The sequence below is a fragment of the Natrix helvetica genome (assembly GCF_964273705.1).
Source record: "Natrix helvetica genome assembly, chromosome: 6".
Taxonomy (NCBI): domain Eukaryota; kingdom Metazoa; phylum Chordata; class Lepidosauria; order Squamata; family Natricidae; genus Natrix; species Natrix helvetica.
The window spans coordinates 47,938,398-47,955,069 of record NC_138553.1 but is presented as its reverse complement, the minus strand read 5'-3'; the positions used below and the strand labels follow the sequence as shown (position 1 = coordinate 47,955,069).

Sequence of the window (16,672 nt, the reverse complement as noted above, 5' to 3'; positions counted from 1 at the left end):
CTGAGGTGATTCTGCAGGTATTTAACCACTGTATCAAGAAAAGTCATAAAATGGGGCAAAACTCACTTAACAATTCTTTCACTTAGCAACAGAAATTTTGGGCTTGATTGTGATCATAAGTCGAGGACTACCTGTATACAATAGCTATTGTTTTAAAACCTGACTGTCATTCCTAAGATACAGTAGTTAGGCCTGTGTAACAATGATTCTGTGCTTAATTGTTTCTTTCAAAAATATTCCCCAACTCTTTAGAGTACATTTCATTTAGCAGCTCCTTTAATTATTGACAAAGCGATAAGATTGAATGTTGTACATATATTCACACACATTATTCAATATAAAGTTGTTATAATTAGTATTTCTACTTGATAAACCATGCAAGAGCTGTAAGATAAGGGTACCTATCTATTGTCTAAACCCTGAGCCTGATTATATTATGATTTGAGAAAAAGTAAACCTCATGTGCCTTTTTTGCCTGGCATTAATTTGAACATATCACAGCCAAAAAATGTTTGCTTAACAAGGATGCAATTGATTTGTGCAATAGTCTTGTGATTATGGTATGGGTACATACATTTACAGAGGTAACTATCAAACCCTAATCCATTTGGTGGGAAAGAGACCACAAGACAGATGACATAAGTGGACATAATCATTTGGCGTACAAAACTTGCTAGTAGGCAAAAATTTGGCAGACAGAAAAAGCCCAGAACTATTATTTTTCTACTTAAGTATATGTTACTGTGATAGAATAATGCAATTTTTATTTTAAAGCCTTTCTGTATGTAATAAAATAATAACTTATTACATTTATATGCTGTTCAATTCCCAGTTTATAAATAAAAACAATTAAAAACAACAACAAAAAACAGAGTAAAGATGGCAAAAATAACAAAGTCAGATGTGTAATTAAAAAACAAAAATAAACATTACACAATCTAAAAGGGGTTTCAATCACTCTGGCCAAAGTTTTAGACAAAAAACTTCAGGGCCCTCCGAAATCCAGTAGGGTGAGAGAATACTCAGATCTCAGGGGAACCTCATTCCAGAGGGTATACAGAAAGTGTCTAGGGTTCTGACAACTGGCATTATTTAATCAACCGAACTAAGATAATACCAATCCTTTCACATTGTATCAGCTGGGCAGATACAATGGGAAACAGGCATTTCCTCAAGTAACCAGGCCCCCTACCATTGGAATACTATGTAGAAATGATCTTGGGATGTGTGGTGGGGGAGGAAGGAGGCAGTGATGAGGGGATGAGGGAGAGATGTTGTCTACTCTCAGATAAGCGAGAATACAGACTGCAATTGCATAATGGGTAGAGAAAGAGGCTCAGAAGAAACGCTAGCTTCTTGGACTGTAAAGGAGATGGAGGAAGATTTGTAATTTCAGACTTGCAAGATTCTGCTGTTGTAGCTTTGCAGTAAAGTTGAATTAGCTATCTGGTTGTGTTTCCTGTCTGATCTATCTGGGAAGGTTGACATCAATCTTGCAAGTCTGGACTCTGCCCACTTCCCATCTTCCAAGGTCATTCCCACATACTATAAGAGCCAAGAAAAGTTTTATAGGAGTGATCAATCCCATGAATAGCACAAGAAGCAAACTGGCAACCAGTGCAGCTTGCAAAGCAGAAGTGTTATATAGTCATACCAAGGCTTGCCCATTATTACCTGGACTGCTGTGTTCTAAACCAGTTGAAGCTTCTAGATGCTCTTCAAGGGCAATCTCATGTAAAGCACATTGCAGTAATCAATCTGTGAGGTGACCAGGGCATGAGCAATTGACTGAAGAGCCCCCTGAACTAGGAGAGGACACAAGTGGTGCACCATATGGAACTAATTGTGCAAAGGCCAATGGGTCACAGTTGTTCCTTTCTCATCAAGCAGCAGCTATGAGTCCCTAAAGATTTCCCAAATTGTGTACCACTCTTGATGAGGAAACATCATACAATTCAAGGTCAAAGATAAAATATTCAAAGATCTGGACAGCCCAAATACCCAAAGCCACTCTTTATGTAACTTTCTAGCTTTTAGAAAACACTTTTCTGTAATTTAGGAATATTATATTTATAGGCATGATCCCAGGATATTTTCTTAATCTTACATAAGATCTAGCATCTGCTTATCAGGGAATATTTTATTTTTGAGCAAAATTTCTTAAGACTGTGCTATCAAACAACTTGCGCTTAATAAAGATTCCATTCTCTAATTCTTTCACAGAAAGGCAGCAACCAACATGGATTAATCCTGCAATCTACCATGCATGCTGGCATCTCACTGAGCCAGGATTTTTTAATTAGCCTTTAGGAACTATGTGAAACTTGGGCAGGGATTTGTAGGAGGGTTTTGTGGCAAATAAGCCAGAGGCCAGCATTAAGCAGTAAGCTGCTTCTATATAATAATAATATTAATGAAGACAATACAAGGCCTTTCCCCCCTCTTCAGTTCTCATTGTCAGCTATCTAATTTTACAACCTGTAAATTTCTGAATATTTATTCAAGTGCTTGTTCAGTGTTAGTGCTAATATTCATAAAAATATGTGGTGGTAACTTCTCGTTTTACACTGGAGTTTTGGTATGGTATCTGAATCAAAGTACACATTTCTTGCCATAAAAATGCAAACCGCTGTGGAAAAGAGTAAAAGGCTAAATATCAGCTTTATGAAGTGGATGAAATACCAAATCAAAAACAAATTATAACTTTTCCTTGAAATATGTTGAAAAGCTATCTATATATGAAGAGCCGAAGATGATTTTAAGATTATACCTGTATCAATATTTCCAGACAAGGAAATAAAAGTGGATAATGCTTTTGGAAGAAAAAAATTTTAAAGTATCAAAAATCAGTGATGAGTTGCCTTAACATCTCTATCGTACTGGAGAAAATACAAAAAGAACATATAGGCACAGCATTTTCATTCAGGTGCATAATGTAGATGGGCAGAATTATCTGCTTCATAAACCTGTAAAATGTCAACAATCTGTTATGCACATAAGCTGCCCTTTCTCACTCAGACTTGCCAGGGAGTTAGTGGGCAAACTGTCAATGAAGTCACCTTTTGTTTCAGTGGTTCAAAGAATCCAATATTAAATTACTAGTAGCTTCTAACACATTTCAAACAGACACTCTAAATAGCATATTTAGAAACCCTGTTTATAGTCCTGCAGTTGAAGTTGATTCCAGGTCCTCAATACGGCTGTATTTTAACGTCCAAGTCAATTTTATTGGAGGGAGGGAGGGAGGGAGAAAAGAGAATGAAAGGGAAAAGAAACGAAAAAAAAGAAAGAAAAAACAAAACAGTTGGATGGGGAGGGATCATTCTTTAAAAGCTATGTTATAGACAACTTAAAAGATTCCCATCTGGAAGTTTAACACCTCTAAAGGGCACCAAACTGGGAAAGACAGATTAACAGTTTAAAAAGAATTTTAATTTTTGTAAAGGTTTACCATATATTTTAGATTTAGATGTGGCACAGGATATTAATTTTATTATGAAGTTACTGATGTATCTTGTACAGTAATGTCAAGTGCCAAATTACTTATAGGGCTGCCTCCAGCTCTTCCTTGACATTTTGCCAAATTAGTCATAGATTACTCAACATTTCATTTGAAGATCTAAATGTTCAATTAGCTTTCAGTGATAGGTCTTATTGTTTCCTTATTTATAACAGGAACCAGTTGAAACCTAAACATAAATGTTAATTAAAGTAAAAGGATTAGTGTACAAAGATTCAGATCAAAATTTGTTCTCTTTTCTGAGAACAATTAGGAGGTAAAATATAGTACCATGAAACATTTTGTTTTCTTCTGTGAAGGGGCAGAAACATTTGGCTCTTACTTCAACACTGATTAAAAGTTCCCACCATGACAGAATAAAACAGAATTAAAGCAGCACCTTTTTCAAATTAATTGTATATAGGAATAGAATTGTGGAAAGTTATCACCCAGCCCTCTCCCAGAAAAATGAAATATCCTAGGAAATATTGAAAAGGCAGAATATTTCTCTGGATGTGAAAAGGAAGAAACATGTTTTAAAAGACAGAATAGCTGCGTGCAGCTTCCTGCCCATCCCCCTTTGTCAATGAGCCATTAAAGTCTGAGCTAATCCACTTTACATAATGAAGAGTTCTCCCCTTCAGCTCCAGAATGATGGGATTAAGGCATGATAGTATTGGCCTTTTACCCAACTCACCACATGGCATCTGAGAACTCAACCAAACCTAGATTCAAAACGCAGCCTAGAGAGTTGCCCCTGCATGGCCCCATGGGAGTCTGACAACCAATCAGAAGACAAGATCAAGATCAAAGGCCAGAGAGGGCATAACCAGGGACTCAGCATCTCAGACCTTCCTTCTCTTCTTCTCCCCAACATTGAAGCTTGTGATCACCTTTTCTGTTCAGGACTCAAGCCATGTGGTCCTGTCCACCATTAAAACCATCTTTCCAAGCAGCCTCCATATCTCCCGTGTCTTTTCCCCCACTTGGAGCTGAACCCAGAAGGACATTTCTTTCATCACTGCCTTAAACAGGAAAGCCAGCTGGCTGACTTTGGGATGGTCACTCTGTCTCAGTCCAACTCAGCTCACAGGGTTGTTGTTGTGGGGAATATAGGAGGAGGAGAGTATATGTTCACCACTTTCAGTTATTTGTAAAAATAATAAAGGGAGGTTACAAATACATACATAAAATGTACACCAAAATGAGTTGCATATGGAAAAAGGGATGATTCAAATGCAGCACTTCCACATTCTTCACAATGCCTTTTTGTGAATTTTCATTTCATATTAATGAAAGCGGTAGTCATTGGATCAAAAATACACACAAATAGCTACGACTTAACTGTATTCAGTATGGAATGAAGCACATATAATAGGCCCTAATGGAATTGTTCTTTTCAGCCATGTGGCAGTGTTAATGACCTTTTGAATGGAAAGATGTTTTTATAGCTAATGGCTAAATTACCATGCCAAATTATGATTACCAGTGGATAGTGTAATCCAAAATGCCTGGAAGATACCAGATTGCCTACTTCTATTTTATGGGATTGTCCTTTAGTTCAGATGCTAAAGTTTAATCTGTCCATGATTCAAGTCTCTGGTTTTAGGCAGATAGGGAATACTGAAGCATTTCTTTTAAAATCACACTCCAAATTCCTCCACAGGAAAAAAGTATTTTCTCATGTCCAATTCAGTACCTGATGACTTCAATACAATACAATACAATAGTAGAGTTGGAAGGGGCCTTGGAGGTCTTCTAGTCCAACCCCCTGCCTAGGCAGGAAACCCTATACCGTTTCAGACAAATGGCTATCCAACATCTTCTTAAAGACTTCCAGAGTTGCGGCATTCACAACTTCTGGAGGCAAGCTGTTCCACTGATTAATTGTTCTAACTGTCAGGAAATTTCTCCTCAGTTCTAAGTTGCTTCTCTCCTTGATTAGTTTCCACCCATTGCTTCTTGTTCTACCCTCAGGTGCCTTGGAAAATAGTTTGACTCCCTCTTCTTTGTGGCAACCCCTGAGATATTGGAACACTGCTATCAACATCACTGCTATCACTATTCATCAACATGTCCTTTTCATTTGGCTTGGTTTCTTGAATTCCTATCTAATCATCAGATGGGGAGTTTTTGGTGATTTCCTACCCATGTACTTTTTCAGGATCAACCCAAATTTGACCAAGTGTAGCCTCTGCTATATTCCGTAAATAATTAGTGATTAATATAAACTAGTTGAAAATAAGTAATACACATTATTTCAATTCTGATCCTAGGTGTTATTTCTAGCAAGTAACATATAGTGGGAGTTTACTGAAATTGAAACTTCAGCCCTTTTCAAACCATGCATCCAGGAAGATTAATGTGCACTGAGGATGAAACATGTAACAATAGCCCCCAACACCTAATCAACATGCACAAGTTGTATGCATATTTCCTGCAACATAAATTTGCCAATATGACTGGGAAGTAAATGTAAGGGGTCAACCTATATAGTTATTAATACCCTGCAAACCTTTCTTCTTCCATCATATACATTCATTCATTGTATATATGGGCTGAGTGAAAAGAACTTGTAGCAACTCTTTTTGCTACACTATAATTTGACTCTGAGCCATAGTCTTGAAAACTGATCAAAAGTTCAGTTTGCTTCCTGAGAAATAAAAGGATCCCCTGTTTTGCTTTGGTTTTTAAAAATGCAATCAAAATAACTTTGTGGCTAATTGCAATAGGTACTCTGCACTGCTGTGGAGAAAAACATTGTCAAGCAGGTCAGGCTATTAAGACTCTTTGCTTTCAAAGCGTTTCCTCTTCCACAACAATCTCTGTGATAATGGAAAGCAACTTAAAGTCAGAATTCCTGTTACCAGCATCAATATGCATGCATAATTAGTGGAGGAGATCAGCTAGAGAAAAATTAACCATTCTCTTCCTTTTCCCTATGCACATATGCACCGAGAGAAACTTTCCTTTTTTAAAAATCTGGCACAAAAAAAAGGCATGGATGGCAGATGCCTCTGAGCTTTTCTGGTCCAACCCTTTTCTGGTCCTGAGCTCAAAAATAAGCAGCAACACTTTTTCCAAGGTTAAGCTGAGGATGCATGGTGGGTTATTCTATCTCTTATACTTAATTCTCTCTCTCTCTCTCTATCTCTTGCTGAAGCTGATTGTAAACCTAGACACACTTGCTAAGGAGAAAGCCTTGTTGAATTCAAGTAGGAATTACATGTGAACATATTTAGATTACATCAAATAGAAAAATGTTTTAAAATGCTGTTTTGTTATTATCTAAATGTTATAAAATAAAAGTATGAGAAAGTAATGTTGATACAAAGACATTTAATCAAGAGTCTTTATGTATTTTTCACTTGACCTTTCCCCCACATATTAGATTATATTTTAGTATGAAAATAAATCCTATTTCATGCAAAAATAGCATACTGTAAAATGCATGCATGAAATTTTGATCTGTCACAATTCAAGGATTTCCTCAAGATGAGGAATCTTCATAGAGATTGTATGAAATTAAATGTCTCTAAGATTTGTAGAATGTATTATTTAGTCACTTTTGAAGGAAAGCCCTTGGTCTCTTTGGTTTCCATAAGGCAATATCAGATACATATAAAGATAATCAGGACTGGAATGTAAATATCTGCATTTTAATAAATTTCAAATAAAATTCTCTTCAGTTGATCTTAAAAGAGGATTAATTTTTATCATTACTGCTTTTTTAAAATGATCTATTTCTATTGCTGTTTTTATAATTTTAACATGTTGTAAGCCATTTAGTTTTTGATTTGAGTGAACTATAAAAATGGAAAAATAAACAAACTTGACTGCAGATCCCTAATTTAGAATTTTGATGTTATCCATAATTGGTCAACAATACACATTTTATTTTAATTACTTCCAAACATCTGAATGTTTCCATATGAAAGAATTTATACTTTTGGGAGTGACAGTTTGCATTTGTCATGTTCTATGAACCTCATCCAAATTAAACTGCAAGACAGCAAGTCCAGTGTTTTCTTTACATTAATAATAAAATGCCTGTTCTTACCATGGCGCTTTGCTTCATTTAAAAGAATAATTCATGGTAACCTGAAGCATCTTCCTTCACTAAGAAAATTAGTTAACTGATAATGGATATCTATTTTGTAGACATGCTTATCTCATTGGGGATGAGCAATGATGTGCAAAGCTAAAAAGATAAGTACCTTAAACAAAAGAAATTATCTACTTATGCACATTTTTATGTAGCACAATGTCCCAAGGCCTTGAATTAGGCCAGGAGCAAACCAGCAACTACGATAGCAACAGTAACATAGGTGGAGATTGCTAGATCTCTTGTCTTCAGTTTGCATTCTGAATCAATTGAAGTTTTGATGTTGACTTCAAAATCACATGTAGAATGCAATAATAATAATAATAATAATAATAATAATAATAATAATAATAATAATAATAATAATAATAATAATAATAATAATAATAATAATAATAATTTATTTCTTAGCCGCACCCTCTCCCGAAGGACTCGGGGCGGCGTACAATAAAACATAGGAAATAAATATATAGACAAGCATACATATAACAAAAATGTATACCAAGACATATACAAGGAGGAGGTGAGCTGATGAATAAAAACAATTAAAAACACAATGTTTAAAAACCCCTAACTAATAGAATACAATTAAAATTCCCCAAATAAAAAACCCGTCAGGAGCGATATAGTTGGATCAAAGTTGAGCCAGGCCAGCTACTTGAAATAGGTGGGTCTTGAGCTTTACACGAAAGGAGCGGAGGTCAGAGGTATTCCTAATATCCGGGGGGAGGTCATTCCACAGGGCTGGGCCCGCCACAGAGAAGGCTCTACTCCTAGGCGCCGCCCCCCGGCACTGCCTGGTGGACGGCACCTGGAGGAGACCCTCTCTGTGCGAGCAGATTGGTCGCAGGGATGTATGGGGCAGAATACGATCCCGTAAGTAACTAGGTCCTGAGCCATGGAGCGCTTTGAAGATCGTTATCAAAACCTTGAAACACACCCGATAGACCACAGGAAGCCAGTGCAGCTCACGCAGGAACGGTGTCACATGGGAGTACCTAGTACTCCCCATAATTACCCGCGCGGCTGCGTTCTGGACCAACTGTAGCCTCCGGGTGCATTTCAAGGGAAGCCCCATGTAGAGAGCGTTACAGTAGTCCAAGCGAGACGTCACCAGCGCATGAGTGACCATGCGTAAGGCGTCCCGGTCCAGTAGGGGGTGCAATTGGCGCACCAGGCGAACCTGGTGGAACGCCCCCCTTGCCACGGCTGTCACATGGTCATCCATGGACAGCCGGGCATCCAGGAGGACGCCCAAATTGTGCGCCCGCTCCACGGGGGTGAGTTGGATGCCCCCGATGGCCAATGATGGAATTAATTGGCTGAACCGGGGAGCCGGTACCCACAGCCACTCCGTCTTGGAGGGGTTGAGTTTGAGTCGGTTGTCATCCATCCAGACAATTAACAATAAAGACATGAGAGAAAAGAAGAAGAAAATAAGGCCAGATTAATCTAGTTTACACTTAGATTTTCACTATATAATACTTCCCTTTATACTCTTTGTATTTGCAAAGCATTCTTACTTCTACTTTGCGGTACAGTGGGTCAGCGGTTAAGAAGCTGGGCTTGTCAGCTGGAAAGCTGGCAGCTGAGGTTCAAGACCCGAGTGCCATATGACGGGGCGAGAGCCTGTTGTTGTTCCAGCTCCTGCCAACTTAGCTGTTAAAAAGCATGCAAATGTGAGTAGATAAATAGGTACCACTTTGGTGAGAAGTTAACAGCATTCCATGACATCATGCTGGCCACATGACTGTGGAAATGTCTTTGGACAGCTCTGGCTCAGTGAACTTGAAACAGAAATGAGCACTACCCCCTATAGTTGGCAATGACTAGCAGAGTAAAAGGACTCCTTTACCTTTTTTTACAAACTTGCTTCTACTACATTCATACACAGCTTCAAACCTTTCTTTTATTCCTACTCTTATTTTCTATCTTAAAATATTAACTCTGGGCAAAACACTTAATAGTTAGAAAATAGAGCTATTTATGAATCGATAGTTTCCATCTTTGATTATTGAGCCTTCTTGTATAGATAAAATGAAAATTCCAATTGTCCTACAACTCACACTTATAAAAATAAAACATAAACTTCTCTTAGTCCTAGAGTTCTCAAAATTCATTCTATTCAGTGGAAAGAGGAAGACTGCTTGAGATTTTAATTCAAACTTCAAGATTGGTATATCTTTTACTGCTATCTTGGATGAGGATTTTTTAAATCTCTATCATAGATTTTATTATTATGATTATCACACAGCTGATTACTCAGTAATCAAAAAATCTGTAAATATCAGATCCAGTTCAACCTATTTTACTCATATAAATATAAACTGAATGCATACAGGGTTTTTCTAAAAGAAATAGAGATGGGAAATGCTTACAACTGTGCTAGCATGCATGTTAACAATTGTAAAGCACATAATGCATAGTGAAATTCCTGCAGAATGAAAAAGCCAAAGAAGATAATAATACATATTGAAGAGAGAGCAATCCATATCTATTTAACAAAAAAATTTCAACAGACAAGTGATCAATCTGTAATGATATGTAATATAATGTATAGTATAATACAATATTATATTGTAATGATATATCAGTATAATAGCCTTGTTACCATTTCTTAAAATATCTTTAAGGGGGCAAATAATAGCTATTACTTATCTTTCAAATATTACAGAGCCTAGAGAATCAAGGATGAGCAATTAGCACTGCAAAACCTTTCTGAGGGACATTTCAAAAGCCCAGCATGGTTATTTGAGAGCCCTTTCATATTATCTGAGCCAGCATTGCAAGATTATTGTTGCAGTAGAAGCACCACCAAAGCGGAAGAACTCTTTTTGGCCAGTAAAGAGGGGAATAGAATTCCTGCAATTGTTTTTCATAGCTGCCTCAGGAATTCTAAGAACTGAAGTTCACAAGGCCCAGTGGTGGGTTCCGGATCCCGTTGCAACCTGTACGGTGCAATGGGGCCCGGAGTCCACCACATGAATGCGCGCAGCATGCGCATATATCCTACGCTCCAGTGACGCCTCCCCGAGCCTCCACAATGCTCCAGCTGCTCGGCGGAGCATCGCGCAGGCACTGTATGCACCATGCGCTTGCGCAGAAGCGCTGAAGGGTTCAAATAAGGGTAAGGACGTCGGACGGGTGGGCGGGCCCTCCAGATCACCGTACCGGAATGGTACCTGATGCTCCGGGCAGGCACCGGTACACCCGTACCAGGGTGTACCGCCTGCAACCCATCACTGACAAGGCCATATTTCCCCACTTCTGTTTTAGAGTCAGAGCATAATTATATGATAAAAGGCAAAAAATATTGTATCTGGGGTTTGGTCATAAGTTTCTGGGATACTCATTATCCTCAAGAGCTTTTGGGACTTGCCTTCCAGAAAATGAAATCTAGTGTTTATTCTTTGGATCACTAAAGATACAAAATCCATTTTTCAAGAAATGCCACTATAATAGCAATAACACTTAGACTTTTATGCCGCTTCATAGTTCTTTACAGCCCCCTCTAAGCTGTTTAAAGAATCAGCATATTGCCCCCAACCATCTGGGTTCTCATTTTACTGACCTTGGAAGGATAAAAGGGTGAGTCAACCTTGAACTGTTCAGAATCCAACTCCTGGCAGTGAGCAGTGGGCTAGCCTGCAGTATAGTACTGTGTTCTAAATCTAAGCATTGTACCATTTTACAATTTTGAAACAGAACTGTTAACAATTTTTACTATGAATGTTAGAATTCATATAGCCACAATTCTCACAAAGACTAACAATTGCTGTTTTACGTACTAAAAGTTATCATTTTCCCATTAGAACCAAATTTTAACAAACATAGTTTTTTTTAAAAAAATTACACTTTATATTGCAAAATATATTTCATATTTATGAGACTGCAGAGTTTAAAATGATCATATGTTATACAGCCATTTTATGGAACCTATTAGTGAGAAAATCAAATTCTTCTTTGCTTTTAGAGTTTCTCCACAGAAAATCTACAATTAAAAAGATGTCAGAAATCCTATGCCCCTGAATGCTTGCAAGGAATCAAATTACATGTAGCAATCAGTACATTCTATTTTTTCCAATTCTTCTTGCAAGCCTGATTTTTCTAAATTGCCTGTAATTGCACGCTCTGATGGCCTAACTTAAACACATTGATTTGTTGTATGTGGTTCATAAGGCAAAAATTAATAAGTGAAATATTATTTCCTTTTAAAGACAGACTTTAGATTTATTTTTAAAGGTCACATTTGCCTGATGCATGCCTTGCCCTAAGGGCATATTTTATTTTTTCTGTAAAGTTGGAAATTTCCTGACAATAAATTCCTGGGATCAAGGTTTAGGGGTAAAAGGCATTATGTTGTAAAATGTATTATGTTGCAAAAATTAATTATTACAACTGAAACTTTAGTAACATAAGCAAATAAACTCCACTAAAATTTAAATTTAAATTATTTACACTTCTGTTGACAACAGGGTTGTATAAACTTGTAAATAAAATTATACATATTTGGAAATTATTAAATAGATAATGAATTAATAAAACATGAATTGTACTTAACTCTGTATAATTGAATATTTACTGAGATAGAAATAATTACCGTGAGTCATTCAATTGCCGATGTGTCGTGAGTCTACTGCGTGCGTAAGTGCCGTGTCGTGTTTTGGTAAGAAGTAAACAAAGCCACTTGTGTGCGGTGCTCTCTCTCAAGGTCTCCCGTGCGTAGTGCATGCATCTCATAATCGTGTCTTATACCTCACTATACTGAGCCTTGATGAATTGTCATGTCAAATACAAATACATCACAAACACGCAACAGATTAGTTTCAAATATCGAAAAGGAGGACATGTAGGAGGACACTTTTCGAGGGAGGACAGAACTTACAAAAGAGGGACTGTCCTCCCTAAAGGAGGACAATTGGTCACCTTTAGGCACAAAGTCAGCTTTAGGTCAGCCCCTTTCTCTTAGCCCTAGGAAGAAAGCAATGGCAAATTTCTAAACTCTTGCCAAGAAAACTGCAGGAACATGTCTAGACCAGTTATGAGGAGTCAACATTGACTCAAAGGTACTAATCCCTTACCTTTCTTCTTTTATTTTCCCACTTTAACTGTTGTGTAGTAATACTATATTTGATTTAAGTTTTTTATTTTATTCTCAAAGACCTGAAGTTTCAAAATGTTTAGTCTGTTTAGTGAATTGAAGTAGTTTGTTTTCCTGATGTGCTTTTGGATTATCAGATGCTGTGATACTAATTTTCAAGTTCTAAACGTTGGTATCTTTTATAACTATTTTGGTTTAATGTAAGCTATCCCAGGAAATATTCTCACATATTTTTATCTGAAATATATAATGAAATATTTAATATCCACTTATACTCAGACTTATACTTAGAGTCAGAGGTGCAGGAGGTCAGTGACACAGAAATGTCACTTTAGTAAAATGTTTGGTTCATTTGTAGCATTGGGAGGTTTTGAAGTGATACAAAAAGCAAAATAAGTGTTAAGTCTGTACTTAATGCAGAATCTTATTTTGATTTAAAAATGCAACAATTAAAAAAGTGCCAAAATGTGGAGTTTGCTGTTTAAATTCTGCAGAATAATCTCCATGTTTATCAGAGGCTACAACAATGGGATGAGGATGGAAAACTAGGTCTTATAACTATATCTATATCTGTTTTGGATATAATTTTGCATAATTACTTATTTTGACATCCTCCCATCAGTGTTCCAAAGCTTTCAACATAGTTATATTACTAGAATCTTTGTGGATTTATTTATTAATAAATTTTAGGTAGTCATCATCTCACCGAAGGTGAAAATGGGTGGCACATAACAACAGATAAAACAGCCAATATAAAAAGAATTAATTATAATTAATATTATAAAACAAAAAAAACTTATTAGCAGAGCAGGGGATCAAACATGCCCTGGTTGCTCCTTTCCACCCTGTCAGCAATGGCCAGCCGGAAAGAATGGTGTGATCTGCTAAAGAAGCCATATCTAGAATGGGCCCAGGTGATTGGCATACCGCATTGATAAATTTCTCCTCATACAGCACATCATGCCAAGTGCCACCACAGGCAGGAGCCCCTCCGAATTTTTAATGGATTGCCGACTAAGGTCTCCCTTAGACCGGGTACACCCTAACTATTCTGCCAAAACCCCCACAGATTCGACCAGCCAACTCCGGTCATTTAATATAGGGGATCAAGTATATGCCCACAACTATGCTGTGGGTGCTCTCTGGGTTCCTGCCACAATCGCTGAAATTACCGGCCCTCAATCCTACCGATTAGAGCTCAAGGATGGTAGAAACTGGAGAAGGCACACTGACCAACTCCAAGGCCGACTCAGCCACTCCATTCTTAGGCAACCAGACATAACTCCAACGTCAGTTAGCCAAGGCCCTACCAAAATGGAACAAATACACACTCCTCTTACAGGAGACGCAAGCCCAAAAGAATCAGGCACTTATCTTTTGAACCAGGAGTCCAGCGGCAATCTCCAAGTGAACCAGTTCCAAGAGCTGAAGCTACGCCCCAGGAAAGTTTCCAAGCGCTTCCATTGGTTGAGCCAGGAACAGCAGCAGCCCCATACAAACAGACCACTGCCTCCGCTCCAACGGAGCTATGCAGGTCTGAAAGGGTTCACAAACGCCCTGCCTACTTACGGGACTACAAGACTAATTGGGTGAACCCATCTAAGAGGGGAGGGATGTTAGATATTAAGACTGGAGCAATAAGCTCCACCAAGGTCCTTCATTCCGGCAGGAAATACTTGAAGCTGAATGGCTGAGCCGTCTGACAGCTCCCTATAAAAGGGCAAGCTGTCAGACAGGCCAGTGCTGGATCTGTACATAGTTTGCTGAATAAAGAGCTGTTATTGCCACTGAAGAGCTGAGTCCCATCTCCTTCGTTCACCCTATCTAACACCCCTGATGTTCCATTACACTTTTATAGAGTACATTTTGTGTTTCCATTTGCATTAAAAGACAAAGCTATTTTCTAGTATTAGCTGGTAATCAGATATGACAAGTATCATACATTATTTCATTTTAATTCTGTTGAAAGACTTTTTATATAATTTTAGATAACTGACATCTAAATATTTAGATGTATAAAGATGTTTAAAGAAGCATAAGGCATACCCATAAAATATCTATTATTTTATCTTATTAAGATAAAATAATAGATATTTTATCTTAATAAGATATTAAGATATTATTAAGATTTCTACTTCCTATTTTTCTCAAAAGTATGAACAAGGTTGATAATGTATATTTTTGCACAGTATAATGTTAGGAGCAACAGGTGTAGCAATCCCAGCTAACAGTTATCCAAAGTAACTGTTGGCCAATAATTGGATTTCATATTGTGTTTCTATTGTGATGAATATTTTAATTAGAGGCAGGCAATAACAACATTATAAATGAACTGGACAAAATATATGTTGACAAATAATTATTATACCAAACCCGAATTAATGGTTATCTACATTAATGAGCCATATTGCCACATCATTGTATTTTAAGAGTGAAATCCATTAAGCAATGCACCTCAATAACAATTTATGGATCAAAAAGTTAAGGAATGTAGCCACATGTGGGGGACAAGAAGGCAAAATAATCTTTATAGTAATTCAAGCTGTTGAAAATCATATATGAAATGAAAAAAATATAGCTGTAACAACAGTGACATCTTAATTCAATATCCACATACAATCAAGCATAACAATATATGAAGCACTAACATGTAACAACAGCTTTGGACTTATAACTGCTTCATTGATGATTTAAATTAATAGAAATTGAGCAGTCAGATTCTCCTACTGAATTTATCTAAACCCAATTCTCCGAGAACTGTGTATTAACTTTGTCATTAACCTATAATGGAAAATAGCAGCATAATTAATATTACCATTTGAATTTCAACTAAAAAAAAGGATATATCAATTCTCCCTTCTGACACTACAATGCTGTATTCCAAACTACTTTACAGATTATTTTCATGCATCAGTCATCAGTTTCATGAAGTGTGGTCTAAGGGATTTTGCTGCTGGAACCAAATGGTTGCCCCTTATCCAATTTTATTTGTATAAACTGCCTCTGGTAGTGGTTCATACAGAATGTGGTACATTCTCCATAATGCAAGAGAGCATGTCAAATTTAAGGATACAGAACATGGTTCATACAGAATGTGGTACATTCTCCATAATGCAAGAGAGCATGTCAAATTTAAGGATACAGAACACGCCAACTGATGCTCACAGCTTCTCCAGTCCAAATAGGGTACCGACTGGAGGCTTTAGAAACATTTGTATACATGAGATTTTGAAACTATTTTCACCTTGGGTTCCAATAAATCATGCAATGATTTCACGAGCTACTTCAACTCCACATTGTTTTATTGATTTCTTTATTTAAAAGACTTAAATAACCACTCATCTGGAAAGATACAACATTGGATAGCTCACAAACAGCAGTAAAAATCAACATGCAATACAAGGAATAAAAGCAAAAACCACCACCATTCTTCTCCAGTGCAACAAACTCTATTATCTTTAGGCTTCAACCTCACTCTACCCCAGCAACCACTCTTGAAAGCTTTCCAGAAGTCTAAGTGGCTGGGTCAGAGAGAAGGGTGTTCCACATAGGATGCTATTGAAAATGCCCAATTCCTAGATCTCTCTAAATGCCATATTTAAGAGAGAGACTTGGAGCCTGCTCATTCTGTCTGATCTGATGGAATAAACTGATAATTTTGGGGAGAAGCAATCCAGCAAATAAATTGTCCCCATGCCATATAGGGCTTTAAATATGTGAATCAGCACCCTGAATTGCACCTGAAAAGGAACCAATGCAACTTGCACAACAGAAGTGTAATATGGGTAAACTAACGGCTGCTGAACACTGCACATGACTTTTTTAGACCAGTTGTAGCTTTCAATTGAAGTTCAAGAGCAGTCTCACATTGAGCAGATTGCAGTAGTCCAACTGAGAAGTGACCAAAATGTGAATGATAATGAGCATGACTTCTTGATCAAGGAATGGGTGCAATTGGTGCATGAGA

General features: G+C 37.3%; 1 protein-coding gene across 3 annotated transcripts in view; it reads right to left on the bottom strand.

Annotated features, from left to right (window-relative positions):
- Positions 1 to 4,250, bottom strand: part of GRIP1 (glutamate receptor interacting protein 1) — a 116,816-nt gene extending 112,566 nt beyond the window's left edge. For all 3 annotated transcript variants that reach the window (XM_081957085.1, XM_081957086.1, XM_081957087.1), the window contains exon 1: positions 4,197 to 4,250. In XM_081957085.1, coding sequence (XP_081813211.1) covers positions 4,197 to 4,206 — 10 coding nt within the window. In that variant the 5' untranslated portion in view covers positions 4,207 to 4,250. The remainder of the gene's footprint in view (positions 1 to 4,196) is intronic.
- Between the last annotated feature and the right edge of the window lie 12,422 nt (positions 4,251 to 16,672).